This window comes from Mastigoproctus giganteus, chromosome 7, assembly GCF_048544385.1.
Source record: "Mastigoproctus giganteus isolate SK-2022 chromosome 7, ASM4854438v1, whole genome shotgun sequence".
NCBI classification, from domain to species: Eukaryota; Metazoa; Arthropoda; class Arachnida; order Uropygi; family Thelyphonidae; genus Mastigoproctus; species Mastigoproctus giganteus.
This window is the reverse complement of record NC_143581.1, coordinates 99,441,237-99,456,654: the sequence shown is the minus strand read 5'-3', so window position 1 is coordinate 99,456,654 and position 15,418 is coordinate 99,441,237. Positions and strand designations below refer to the sequence as shown.

The 15,418-nt window shown below is 33.6% G+C and overlaps 1 protein-coding gene across 1 annotated transcript in view; it reads left to right on the top strand.

Moving 5' to 3' along the window:
* Positions 1 to 7,324, top strand: part of LOC150083106 (putative sodium-coupled neutral amino acid transporter 12) — a 290,752-nt gene extending 283,428 nt beyond the window's left edge. Inside the window, exon 10 of the mRNA XM_090378390.1 lies at positions 6,546 to 7,324. Coding sequence (XP_090234516.1) covers positions 6,546 to 7,324 — 779 coding nt within the window. The remainder of the gene's footprint in view (positions 1 to 6,545) is intronic.
* Positions 7,325 to 15,418: the final 8,094 nt, after the last annotated feature.

Sequence of the window (15,418 nt, the reverse complement as noted above, 5' to 3'; positions counted from 1 at the left end):
AAGGTAGTAGAGAATGAAAAAGACAGTGGTAATTATGTAATCAGACATGAAGTTCTCTGAGCAGTGCAGATGGTCTACTATGACAGCTTATGCAGATTTTCGAGGATATACAGAAAATTTACCAGCTTCGATATGGAGGTAATTATTCTGCTATATATTTTATATACAGTATAAAATTGAATACTGCATACAGGTCTGGAAGCTTCATTTTATGAATGATATGGATCTTTTGGAACAGGTGCACAGAAGAGTAATAAGAGTAACAAGCCTGCCAACCTTCGTATGGAGGGGAACAAACGAGTACTTTTACCAAGAAAGACTTCACTTCTGAAAATAAAGGAATCTGGAAACTTTGCCCCTTAAACAGCTGACTGAGATGTTTAAGGCTTTGAATGGATTGAGTAAGCAAAATGTTGGTGGCTTCCATAAGCTTGTGTTGTTACAGACAACACATAAGAGGACCTAAATTTAAATTGAAGAACGATGTTTGCAATGTGGAAATTATAGCAAGATGGTATTTGATTTTGTTGGGAAAAACTTCCATCTGTTATTGTGGAAGTGAATAGTTTGATTAAATCTGAGGAAGAATTAAACAAATTATTAAAGGCTAGGGACAGACGAGGTGGGTAGTTTGTGTGTGTATTTTTTTATTTTTTATTTTTATTTTTTTTTGCTGATGCTGTATAAGCTTGCTTCCTTGCATTATTCACCACTGCTAATGTTAAAACTAGTAATATTAATAATGCTCTCATTAATGAAATTAATTGAAAACAAAATTTCACTCTTCCAAGAAAAAGGAACAAAGATGATAGATGTATTTCACACAAATCTAAGATTAAGAAGGTGAACCTACTTTGAAAAATTTGTCGATAGTCATCTGCTTCATCTTAGCATTTGCATTTTCTGCTGACTGGAGATGTTGAAATACACTGTCCGAAAGAGAATAAATTTAGTACTTGAGTGTGTTCCAAGGCATCTGTGGCTCAGTTTTCTTTAGTAATAGTGTAATAGGCTTAATATCATCATTGTCTTTGTCACTTTTGTCCAGTTGGTTAGCCTCTATGAAATCTTTGATATTCGTACATTTGGTAGTGATAAGCTCATTATCCACAGAAACAATCAAAATCTGGTAGACTAGGCATAACATTGAACAGTGTCAGGAAGAAAATATCGAAAATGCCACCATAAATAAAATTAAGGGGGTGGGGAAGTATTGGTTACCTGTTCTTTTAAATCAGGTTTATATTGGGTCTGTCTAACAAACCCAGTTTTTTAAAGCAGTCAAAAAGGCTTAGTCTTGATGCTGTTCTAAGTTGCAGTGATATAATGAAGAGCATCCAAAACATTGTATTCTCCCCCCCAATTTGAGTGTCTTTTATTGTTTAGCACAATTAATAATCATCAGTTAATTATTTAGCAACAATCAAGTGGTTGAAGACTGCTTGTAATGTTAGGAGGAAATAAATTAAATTTTGTTTTAGTAAGCTCAGTATTCTTGGGATGTATGTGGTGTAGTGTAGTAGTCAGTAACAAAAGTAAATAGTGGTTTTTCACCTGCAACTGTTTATTTTTTAATTGACTACAATCATGTGATTATAGTCACTCAATAAATTTGTCTGCCATCATCCAATCTCAACTGTGAGCAAAATAAGAACATAGCAGGAAATATTCGTTTTTGAAATGACTCAGTTTCGATAATTCATCCATTACAATGAGGCTTGAGTTTAGCATCAGTTGAGGCATATGATGCAAGAAAGCAAGCTCATACAGCATCAGCCAAAAAAAAAAAAAAAACCACCCTTCCCATTTCGCCCATCCGGTCACTCCAAATGTTTGTCTAGTTCAGCCTTAAATTTATTTAGGCTATCAACTTCCACAACAAAAGATGGAAGTCTGTTCCGCAAATCAACTACCCGTTGGCTAAAGGCAAACTTCTGCACATCTATTCTACAACTGTCTTTCCTCAGTTTGAATCTATGCCCCCTCAGGTTCTTAGTCTGAGCAAGCGGAAGTATCCTGTCAGCATTGAGCCTGCTCAAACCATTCAAGGCCTTATACACCTCATCAGATCACCTCGCGGGTGCCTAATCTCCAGATGCTGCAACTTCCAGCACTTATGCCTTTCTTCGTAAGCGCACACCTCCTTTGTTCCTCTCACCAATCTTGTTGCCCTTCTCTGTACTCATTCTAGCAACTCTACATCCTAAAATGAGGCCTCCAGACCTGTATACAGTGCTAAAGGTGTGGACTGACCATTGCCTTGTATAATGGGATAATCACCTCCCTGTCCCTGCTAGCAGCATTCCTATATATCATTGACAAAACTCCATGACCTGCTCTGGCAGCCCATCTGCACTACTCAGAGAACTTCATATCTGACTGCACAATAACTCCCAGGTCTTTTTCATTCTCCACCTCCCTGAATGTAGTACCACACAGTTGGTACATTTCTCTAGAGTTAACGCTACCCATATGGAGTAATTTGCATTTGTCAATGTTAAACTTCAGTTTCCACTTCTCAGTCCATCTGCTAAACTTTTCAAGATCCTGTTGCAGTAGCATACTGTCCTTACTGTCATTAACAAGCCTGCCAACCTTCGTATCATCTGCAAACTTGGACATTAAGCCTGATAGACCTTCATCGATACCATTCATAAATACACAAAACAACAATGGGCCCCAGCACTGAAACCCTGGGGGACTTCCCTAATAACATTAGGCCACATAGAGCATTGTCCATTTATTACCATTCTCTGCCGTCTTCCACTCAACCATTCCTTTATCCATTGCAGTAACTTGCCCTTAATGCTATACTGCTCCAATTTGTACAGCAGTCTTCTATATGCAACAGTATCAAAAGTTTTCCTGAAATCCAAGTTTATGATATCAAAATTATTTTTTGCATACAGTTCCTTTGTGACCACATCGTAGTATCCAATCAAATTGGTCAGACAAGGCTTCCCCTTAACAAATCCATGCTGTGTCTGAACTATTGCTGCTGTCTTGTCTAAGTGATCCTGTATCACCTCTTTAACCAGTGACTCCATTATTTTCCCCGGTACGGAAATTAAACTAACAGGTCTATAATTATTTGTGTCATCCTTTGAATCCCCTTTGTGTATTTGCACATCTCCAGTCCATGGGGACTTCCTCTGACTCTAAGGATGCTCTCATAATTATGTCTAAGGGTTTGCTTACTTCCCTTACTGCCTCCTCCATTATAACTGGATAGATTCCATCTGCCCCGGGTGCCTTTTTTATGTTTAACTTCAACAATTTCTCCTCCACTTTGCTCCCGGTTTTCAAAAAATAACTTAGCTCCCTGTTAGAGTTTGATAAACTTCTGGCATTCCCTTCCTTGAATAACTACTCATGTGTGAATGTAGATGCAAAATACTCATTCAGTTTATCGGCTACTTGAGCAGGATCATCAATAGTCGAACCTTCTATGTTAAGTGGACCGATCTTATTCATCCCCTTCCTTCTATAGTTTACATAAGTAAAGAAACTCTTTGCTGTTTTTCTGTGTCCTTTGCCAAAGATTTCTCGTAATCTGCCTAACCTCCTACTGGTAAGGGGAAAAAAAATTTTCTAAACTGTTGTGTTTTCCTGCTTGAACTTTTTTTGTGCTTCCTCAAGCAGATTTTCTTTGATTTCCTTTCTGTTTTGTCAATATTAATCACAAGGTTTAAGGTTGCATATTAATGATTTTATGAATTGCTTTTACATTAAAACTGTATTATCATTGTATTTGTGGAGAATTTGTAATTTTTTCACCACTGAAAATGACTTCCAAACAATTTATTGATGTCATGTTGAACACACACAAAATGACACTGACACTCTACCAGCAGAGAGACAACATTGAAACAATTTATTGATGTCATGTTGAACACACACACAAAATGACACTGACACTCTACCAGCAGAGAGAGACAACATTGAATAAAACTTTAAAAAAAAACAAGGAGAAAGTGGAAATGCAACAATAAATGGATAAAACTAAGTTGTAAACAGCAGCTTTTCTATCTCCAAAGCTTTTAAGTTAATTTCTGTTAAGAAATTAACTTAAAAGTTAATTTCACCATAAATAGTTCCTAGAATTTAGTCTCTGTCATCTCTTTCCCAGAACTAAAAATTGACATGAAGGGAAGTTATATCCCAGTTTATTCCTTCTTAAGACCTTAAAATAAACAATATGAACAGGAATGTGTTTTAAACAAGAGTGCTAAATGTATTAAAAAATGCATAGCACTGTACATAGCACTGTAGGATTAATCTTGGGATCAGAAGAAAAGAGCATTATAAGTGAGGAAGCACTATAAGCAGAAGCATTATAACAGAAGTTTACTGTAGTAACAATTCGCCTATGGCTAGAGTCACTCAACATAGCAAGCAATCCAAAGGCATTAAATCGCCAGAAAGGCATATGTCTACATCCCATCCTGGAGGTAACCGTTTTATTGCTGGATGATCAGTGGCGTAGAAAGCAGCACACGTTCGCGCAACAACAATGACGCATGATTAACGTGCCTCACTCAGCTCGTTGTATTGTATTTAAATTTGTATTTAATTTGTCAGTTGACAAAGGGACACGCGTCCCGAAAGCTACTGATTTTTGTTAATATATTTGTATAACTGGTTTATAACTAACTTAAGTGTATATTAATTCTTGATTTATATATTTAGTAAGCTTATAAAACAAAAGCACATCAAAAAGCAACTATTGCTTGTTCATTCCTTTAGTTGGTGCATGGCCACAAACAATATCTAACACATCAGCTTATAGTATATGGTATGTGGAAAGCTTATGCATGAAAAAAAAAATAATAATAATAATAATAAAATTAAAACAATAAAAATAATAATACCAGATATATTTGTGCTCAATTTTAATGAAATCTGGGATAGCTTAATAGAGATTTCTGAATGAACTAAATTTAAAATTTCATGAAAATCTGCCCAGTGGAAGTTGTTATTAGATGTGTATGGACATGGTGAAGGCAGTAGATGCTATATTCATTTATGCAAATGTGCCTAAAGAACTTATGGCGATGGTAAAGAAAGAGCCTACAAATAACTATCCATGTCAGCAAATTGCTTTTCTTTAAATGCTGATTGATCTGAATCATTACATCAGTCAGTCATTTAAGCCTTCGATATTAGTCTGTTATGCCCACTTGCCAATCAGTATATTGTCAATTATGCCCATGTATCAATCAGTTTTTCATTTGTTACTCGCACATATCACTCAATCACTTGTTTGCACATTCTTATTCACTATTATGTATGACATATAATCTTAATTTTATACCGCCCACCTGTGAACTGTGTACTGTGTATTACTTTGTTTGCTGTTGGGGGCTTTTATTCATATCGTCAATCATCTGGTCAAACATTCCATTGTTTGAACCTTTCAGATATGTTATCCAAATGGCATAGAAGATACCTTGCTTTTAACTTTGCATTCAGCAGAATTTTGAGTATCAGGGACTAGCTTGATATCATATTATATTTGATATTGCACTTACAATTGATTGTGAGTCTCAGTTTGACTTTTATACAAGAGCAAACAGGAGAAAATAGTATTGTCCATATTTTTCTGTTAATTGAAAAATACCTGTTGTAACTACTGAATATAATATCAAGTCAGTCCCCAGTATCTGACATTCCCTCATTCTGCATGAGATTTTTGATTGCAGTTGTTTTATGTGTGAAAGTGAGGCATGCTATTGGAACTGTTTTCCCTTTACCCATGTTTTATGTTAAATTTTTGCAGCCCGCTGTGCTCAACAGTAAGGGCAAACTAAAGTGTTGAATTTTTACCAGTGGCATAAAAGTTAGGGTTAGTCATATGTGGTCAAAAAAAAAATTTGTCAATCTTAATTGTAATCGCTTTGCCATTGCTAATAATTTGACACTTCAGTCTGACATTACATTAAGTGCAGCGAACTGCAAAAATTTGTGGTGAAACAGAGCCATAACATGTCCCAAGGAAAAGCCAGCTCCAATAGGAAGAATGAAGCATGCCTAACTTTTACACAGAAAACAGCTCTATTTGAAGAGAAAAAAAAGTTATGTACTCTTATAGAAATTTTTGAATGACCCCACATACAAAAACAAAATGTTATGCATTCTCTTATGCTGTTGGTAAGAATAGTAGATACATCCATTTTGTCATTGCTGATGTAGGCTCTTCACAAGTTTACTAAGTTTATTAAGATGCAGTAGGATAAATTTGCAAAGTAGCCAGTTTTATTAACTGACATTATGCTACTCCAGACTGAGTGCATAACAGGAAATCTTGTCAATAAATGACTGACTGAGCACATACGTTCTCATTACTGAGCAGTAGTGGAAAAGGAGCGTGCCAAGGTTTTTGTAGTCTCTTTCATTACCTTCCTGAACTTCTTTCAAGGAATGTGTATTTGAGTTTGTTCCTATTCGCTTATTTTTAGAAATCATGCTTGGTGAAGTGAAATTAGTTATATTTGTAATTATAAATTTTTTATAATTATTTTTTAATAATTTTTTATTCTCTGTAGCATTTGGGAGCATGATTATTTTGACTGCAATTGCCCTTATTGAAGGAAAGGCTAAAGGCAATCCGGAACTTACCAACATCGCAGGTACACCAAATTTATTTGGTGTTTGTGTATATTCTTTTATGTGTCACCACTCTTTGCCTTCTCTCATAACTCCCATCAAAAATAAGCATCGCCTGCTTTTACTTTTAGTTGCTGATTATCTCCTTATCCTTGGATTTTATTCTCTATTATCTTTCACTGGAATCTTTACCTTTGATAAACTAGAAGATATTTACACGCTTAACTTTCAGCCTCAGAAGTGTAACAGCACCAGTTCTGAAGATATTATCATTCGTGTGCCATTTATTCAGTATTTCCTTGCCCTGTTTCCAGTGTTTACTCTTAGTACTAATTTTCCTATTATTGCCATCACACTTCGAAATAATTTAAAGACATTATTTCTTAAAGATAGAAAGAAATATAATATTTTTTTGGATCACATGCTTTTTCCCTTAGTTACATGTTTACCACCAATAGTTATTGCCCTTACCACGGAAGACTTGGAAATCCTTGTAGGAATCACTGGATCATATGCTGGAGCAATTATTCAATATGTTGTACCAGCAGTGCTTGTTTATTATGCCAGAAAAGATACTTTAACAGTATTAGGTTTGGGTGGTGTGAAAAATAAACATGCATCCCCGTTCCATCACACAGCATGGATTGTGTTTGTACTTTTATGGGCTGCAACTTGCATGATTTTTGTCACTGTAAATCATATTGTAACAAAGAAATAATAAACATTATTCTTATTTTTAGATGAAAAATTTGTATATAAAAATTGTTTGTTTATAATTTTGCTATGACTGCCTTTCTTACCCATTGTAAAATTCATTTATAATGGGTTTCTTAACCCATTGAAAATGAATAACATTGTTAATCAGTGGTGACAAAATAGACTGAATGAATCTTACTTATATTTGAATGAACCTTATTATATTTGCAGTATTTATATATGCTAATTTCAGACATGTCATTTTAATACCGCAAATGGTTCCTGATATATAAATATAAATATGAGTACTAGTGGAAATTTTGAAATAAGTACAATATGAATAGCATATCAATTGATAGAAACTTGTATCTCACAGAGTATTTAATTTTTGCTAGAACACACACACACACTTACACGATTCATTCAAATCGACTTCCACCTACTGTATAGCACAAATTCATTCTTTTTGCAGCAGTTCTTTTCTTTGCCAAAGAGTTATCTTGAAACACAAAGTGTTATTTCAGTTATGTTAGAAATACATGCAGTTTTGCTTTCAGTATATATTGTTTCTGCATATTGCTCAGAGAACCTCAAATCTTTGAGGTTCTCTGAGATATTTATTTCGCCAGAGCCCAGAGAAGATTGTTGTCGGCTATCAGAAATTGATTGATGAAAAGAGAAAGTCAACACTGTTCAAATATTTCCATAACAAATTGTTTCTTCATTGTGTATTTTATGTCAGAGGTTCCCAAACTTTCTAGGTTCACGGCGCCCTTAGTGTCTCAGTAATTTTTTCACGGAGCACCCAGACCAAAAGAAATACCTAACAGCTCCGTTTATTAAGTAGTTAGGTCCAAACAACTTAATAAGAAATGTTGAAACTGTGAACTACCTCGAGCTAATAGTTTGCACGGTGTCCAACAGATGTCGAGTATCGCTATGTTTCCCTCGAAAATTTAAAAAATTCCATGTCACACAGTTTGGGAACCACTTTTTTATGCAAAATTCCATGTCACACAGTTTGGGAACCACTTTTTTATGCAATAAACATAATTCCATAATTATTTTCATTATCCTTTTACATTGTATACAGTTAAAAAGTTATTTAAAAGGTATTTTAAAATTCTTTATGGACATTCCAGAAGGTCAAGGACCAATTATAATTTTTCCTATTGATTTTTCATATTATATTCGATTAACACGTTTCCGTTTTGCGAGACAAATTAATCGCGTTAATAATGAGGCCAACCTGTATATATTATTACTACATGACACAGCAAAAACGGAAAAAAAGAAAATAACAAGTTGCAACTAAAATATGTTTAATGTTAAAATACGTACTTTCCTGTAGATATTTTAACATTAAACATATTTTAGCTGCAATGTGTTCTTTTCTTTTCTTTCCGTTTTGCTCTGTGTCACACAGTAATAATATATATAGTATAGTGAGTTAACTTAACTGTTGATGCTCTGTTCAGATTGCTGACAAACTGAATAGGTATTTTGCACATCTACATTCACACATGAGGAATTTTTTAGGGAAGGGGATGCCAGAAGTTTATCAAACTCTAGTAAGGAGCTAAATGATTTTGTAATAACTGAGAAGAATGTGGAATAGAAATTGTTGAAATTAAGATCTTTAACATTGAGAAATTAAGCATAAAAAAGGCACCTGGAGTGGTGGGATCTATCCAATTATATTAAGGGAGGCAGCAAAGGAAGTAAGCAACCCATAGCCATAATTATGAGAGCATCCTTGGATTCAGGGCAAGTCTCTGTTGACTGGAGATGTGCAAATGTATTCATAATTCATAAAGGGCAATAAAAATAATAATTCATAAGGGGTAATCAAAAGGCGACACGAGTAATTACAAACCTGTTAGCTTAATGTCTGTTCCTGGGAAAATAAGGGAGTCACTGGTTAAAGAAATAATGCACAACCACCTAGACAGGAATACGATTATACTGCAATCACTGTATTGATTTGTTAAGGGGCAGTGTTGTCTGACCAATCTGATTGGATATTATGATGCAGTAACCGAGGAACTGGATGCAAAAATAATTTTATCGTATGTTTAGATTTCAGGAAGGCTTTTGATACTGTTGTACATAAAAGACTGCTGTACAAATTGGAGCAATGTGGCATTAAGGAGAAGTTATGGGCAAGTTACTGCTATGGATAAAGGGATGATTGAGTAGGAGAATACAGAGAGTGGTTATCAATGGGCACTGCACTTTGTGGACTAATGATATTATTACAGCCCCCCCCCCAGGATACAATGCTTGGCTCGATGTTGTTTTCAATATTTATGAATGATATTGATGAAGGTATATTGGGCTTAATATCTTAGTTTGCAGATGATGGAAAGGTAGCAGGACAATAAAGTTAATGACAGTAACCAGGGTGAGCTAGTGCAACAAGATGTAGGAAAAGTAGGTCAATAGGCTGAGAAATGGCAGTTGAAGTTTAACATTGACAAATATAAGGTACTGCAGTAATCCCAGATTAACATATTAACTGTGTGGTACTACACCCAGGGTGGTGGAAAATAAAAAAGACTTTGTGGGAGGGGGGGGTAGTATGAAAAAAAAAAAGTACAGAAAAAAAAAAAAGGCAACAAAATTGGTGAGGGGAACAAAAGGGTGCTCTTTCCAAGAAAGCCTTCACTTCTGCAAATTGCAGCATCTGGAGAACTTAGGTACCTGCAAGGAGATCTGATTGAGGTGTTTAATGCCGTGAATGGATTGAGTAAATTAAATGTTGATTGCATTTTTCCTCTTGTTGAGACTACACATGTGATGGGGCATAGATTCAATTTGAGGAAGGATGGTTGCAGATGAGAGGAAATTTGCCTTTAGTGAGTGTGCAATTGATTGTTGTAACATGCTTTCATCTGCTGTTGGTAGTGGATAAATTCAAGAAAGAACTAGAAAAATTTTTGGTGGGTATGGGTGAGTGAAGCGTGTAGTTTTTTGGGGTTTTTTTTGGCTGATGCTTTATAAGCTTGCTTTCTTGCACTGCTTGCCACTACTAATGCTAACCTTCTAATGTATAATTTCTCTTAACCAGGCATGGGAAACTCAAATCTTGTGAAAGGCTGCACCCCAAATCATTGAAATTAATTTCAATATTATATCAGGTATATAGTAAATAAAATAGTAAAGTTAAAAAAAAAAAAAAAAGCCAATTTTCAGTTTAAGGTCTAGCAGCAGCATCAATTGAAAAATGAACAACCAACTAAATCAGTCTTTCAAACCTTATGTTTTGTATATCAGAGAATTGGTATCTTTTCTGTGAAACAGAAAAGGTAAAACAAATTTGGAAATGTCAGGGTTATGTTTTTCTGATAATCCAAGTTTTAGCACAAATGAAAAATGTTTGGCTGTACAGTCTTGATCTTTGTGCAGCTTCATTAGCATTCATAAGTGAAAATAGTTTTTGAGAGGTAGATACTGCCAAGTGATTCTAAAATGCTTGCAGCAAACTGATGCATTTCAGCAAAGTGACTGGACAAATAGGGAAAAAAAATGAGAAATACCAACTTTATTCTTTCATTACTGTGCCACGTTGGATTTCATTAAGTTTCATTTGATTGTTACTAGTTTGCCCTTGTTAATGTCAAAAGAAAATGGAGCATTGAATAGAGAGAAATTGTTTTCACATGTTTTGAAGTCTTCAAGCCTACTTTTGAAATAAGAAATGAAATAAGAAATTTCTTATTTCAAAAGCCTACTTTTGAAATAAGAAATGAACTCTGTCAAGTTGGGGGCATATTGGCTGAAATCGGAAGTGCTATGTGATATTCTTGACATGCAAGGAAATGAGCCTGATTACCAGATTCAGTTGCCTTTGTCAAAGGTTGAGCTTTGTATTAAAGGTTTTAATGCAGTTGTACATTAAAGTCAGAATCTGATCTCTGAAGTTTTAATTTCAACTCATTTAAATGTCTCATAATGTCTACCATAAAGGCCAATTTCTGAAGCCATCTGCTGTCATCAAGCTTGTATGGTTAATCGTCCTTTCATTTTTTAAGACATTTGAATTTCTTGCTGTAGTAGCCATAATTGCTTCAAAACATTATAACAAGGGAGCCAGCAAATCTCTGTGTAATAAAGCAATCTTTCAAATTCACTCCCCATTTCACTGATCAAGGAAGAAATTTCCATTGATTCAATGTGTGATCATGTGAAATTTATGGTTTTCTTTACAAATTTCATTACATCTTCCATTTTAAAACTTCTGAACAAAGCATTTCCTGATATATAATACAATATACGTGGTAAATCTTACTGTCGGGAATAGTTTCATTCTGCTTAGTCAGTAGCTTAGCCACAAATCCACTATCCTTACCCAGAGCAAATTTACAATCTAGAAAAACCCACCTATAGGAATTCTGCCTAAAGTAAGGCTTGATAATAGGCATTCTGCTTGCAAATAATGCATCCTTGCTGTAATACAGTTTACACATACCTTACACAATAAGGGAACACAAGGTCTTATGTACAACACTGTACACAATTAAATGATATGACAACATACATTGGAATGTGCATTGCCTTTTTACAAATATACTTTATTTTTCTGGGAGCAGGTGTTGGGGTGGAGTAGGTAGTAGCATGTGTTACACAATTTTTCAAATCACACTGTAGTGCTTATATTTTTTTTTAAAATAAAGTCACTGATATTAAAAAATCAGTATTTTATAGGCCTACCCATTATTTAATGATATGAATGAGCAAGGATTAAATTGCACCTGGGATTTCTCACATGCCAAGTTTTGACCACTCACGTAAGTTTAGGCCTAACTGATCTAGTTTTTAAAGAAATTGTAGTAGCTTAAAAATGAAAAGTTCTCATTTTATCTATTTTTTATAGCAATAATTTCTATGATCACTGTAATTACAGTAATAGAAAAAAAAAAACTTCAATAAAAACTTATCTGTTGCCTTATAATTTCCTAAATGGAATAAATTAATCACCAAAAATGGCCAGTTTAGTTGAAAAATTTGATTTTTATAGTAGTACTTAGAAAATTATAAAATTAGAGAAAACCTAATTAGAAAAAAAAATTCAATAAAAATTATTTGCTGCTTCATTATAATTATTCAAAAATGGAGTGCACCAGTTACCAGAAATAACCATTTAGTTTTTAAAATTAAAAAAATAAATACATTTTTTTTTTTCAATAAGATATTTATACATTTACATCCATAGAGAAGATTTGATTGGGGGGAAAAAATTCAATAAGAAGTCTCTGCAATCAATAAGTAAAAATGAAGTCATATAATTACCAGCCATGCAAAGCAATTCTGAAATTGATACTGTATTTTTGTTGCATTGTATTTTCAGTGTATGTCGTGTAGTGTGTATTGTTTCAGTGTATATTAACCAGAACAAAGAATATCAATGAGAAACTTCCTTCACAGCTGTAATGAAGAGATATTAAGTTTTTCATTCAAAATTTAACTACTATATTCATGATTATTATAATTTACAAGCAGTGTGCAAACAGATTATGATATACAGGTTATCATAGTCTACTGACAGAGAATAAAAATCATTGATAAATACTCTTATGTGGTTTGATTGTAAATTTTTAATGGTTAAGGTACAAAAATCTTGGATATTGCCAAGTAAATAGCAAAGTAACATTTCAAAAAATATCTGATTACAAAACAGAAGTATAACTCAATAATACATGTAGGAAAATTCTGAAATATCATTCACTACATGTATATATTAATGATAAATAAAGGGGGCAGAAATATTCATGTGGCTCCGTTATAAGCTTTTAAAATTAGGATGTGTAAGACATCTTAAGAGACCACTTGTAAAACGAGAAGTCTATTTAACCCAGTGAAGGGTAAAATAAAATTGCCTATTCTTTACTAGACACTTCTCTAAGCTTGCAAAAGTAGTACTAATATTAAATATTACTGTGAGCAAAATTTATATATTGGTCTTAAAAATTATATTCACTAGAATAAGTTACCTTTGTCTTTGTGAAGGCCTTCCAGTGTGGCACAGTAATGTTTGGTCTGAGAATATTTGTAAGCAGAAGGCTACCTTGCTTGTTGAGATTTAATAATTTACTGTAAATAAGTTTTATTTAAATTATAAATAATTCAATTTTTATCTCAAATATTGTTCTGGTGATTAATTCTTCTGTTTGTATGCTTTGCTTACCTATGCATAGATACTCTAAGGAAACCTAGAATTCATATTCCTTTGAATAATGTTGCAAACGGAAGTATTCTCGATAAAGGAATGCTATAGTACAGTGCTGGGAGTAATACAGTAATTACAAGAGTAATGATAATGTGAAGTTACAGTTTAAAATTCCTTTGAAGATATCTTTTATCTAATAAAAAAAGAGAGAAAGAGAGGGAGAGAGAGAGTACAGGCTTATTTTAGGTAAGGTTATTAAGGTTAAGAAAGATGTCATTTATCTTAACCATAAAACTGAGAATACTTTATTTTCCTCTAGTGACATCACACTGGAGGAAAATATTAAAGTCAAATGAATAATAAAGTAATTACAAATTCAAATCTCTTTTACTGCTTAATTAAGAGAAAGATATGTTTGTGAGAAGGAGATAATACAGGAGATGAAATTCAAATTATTGAAATAATTTTAATTTCATCTCCTGAAATTAAGAAGAATTTCAGAAGAATGAAATTAAGAAGATGAAATTCAAAGTGAACTCCAGGAAAAAGGAGTAATAAATGTCAAAAGAATTACAATTAAAAAAAGAAGGGATCGTTACCCCCACCAGAAACCTGATACTCACTTTCAACACACCGAAACCAAATTAATAAAACAGCAAATTAATTAATAAAACAGCAAATTAATAAAAAAACACCATAAATATAACCAAACACTTAAATCTCTCTCTCATAATGGAAAAATATATGGTTCCATTCCCTTTAACTCAAAATAACTTTATGAACTTTATTTAGAGAAGGGTGTAACATGGTTACAAATATTCAGTGATTTAATAAAAGAAACACTTTGTCATGTCATGCCACATAGCTAGATTTAGTATAGTTTATTAGAAAATCCATGTAACATCACATAAGTATTTTTCATTAAAATGAATTTAATCTAGCCTATGTTGATTAGAATGATAATCTCTTCTATCTGTAGTGCTTTTCTCAGTCTCACTTTGTCATTAGTGCATTGCCAAAAAAAAAAAAAAAAAAAAAAAGGTTAAAGCAACATTGATGTTTCTCCTTCCATTGGCTGGATTGCTATTTTAATTCTTCCTGATGCTAAAACTTAGCTTTAATGAAGAGGCACTTGCTCTGCTGGCATCACTGATATCATTCTTATAAGAATTTAAACTCTTATCCCTTAACTAACCTAACATTAAAAAATGTGCTAAGGCTGCTTAGGACAAGAATACAACTTGTCACAACTGGCTTACATCAAAATCTTAGTTTTACTTTCTGCATACACTAAGGTACACAAAAGGTGCAACAAGTTATTAATAAATCCGAATTTTATCTCATAGTTCAAGAGTAGAAATGCTGTGAATTGTTCAAGTGGCAGTTGAGCTTACTGTTCTCTTGGCTCAGCATCTATCCTTTCCTTCCTTAAATGAAAAATCACTGTAGCATTATTCGAGAAGACTGATACATTAACAAACCATATGACCACATATTTTTAAGAAGTTTTACCAGACATATAACCTATTTTATAAGTGAATTTTAAGTTTGATTATAGTTTGTTAATCTATTAACATTTGACCTTTTTTTTTAAGTCCATTTTCCAAAAACAAGTTGGTTTAAGAGTGTTAGGTCTCCACCTTAATAGCATTTCATTTTGCAGCCCAATGAACACCAAATTTATCATATACAACCACTTTTCCCCCATCGAGCAGGAAAGTGGTTGTGGATGATAAATCAAGGTACTTGAACACTACATGGTGGGGACAGGGAGTAATTTTATCCACTATTTTGAAACAAGATGGCTACCACCTAATTTAAGCATCATCTGTTTGCAACTCGTTTGTTTACAGTCTGGTCCAAATCAAATTTACTATGCTTTGGGGAGAGAGGAAAATTTCAATTAGAATCAAAGTGTACTTCAAAAAGAAGTATCCCCTCTACGAG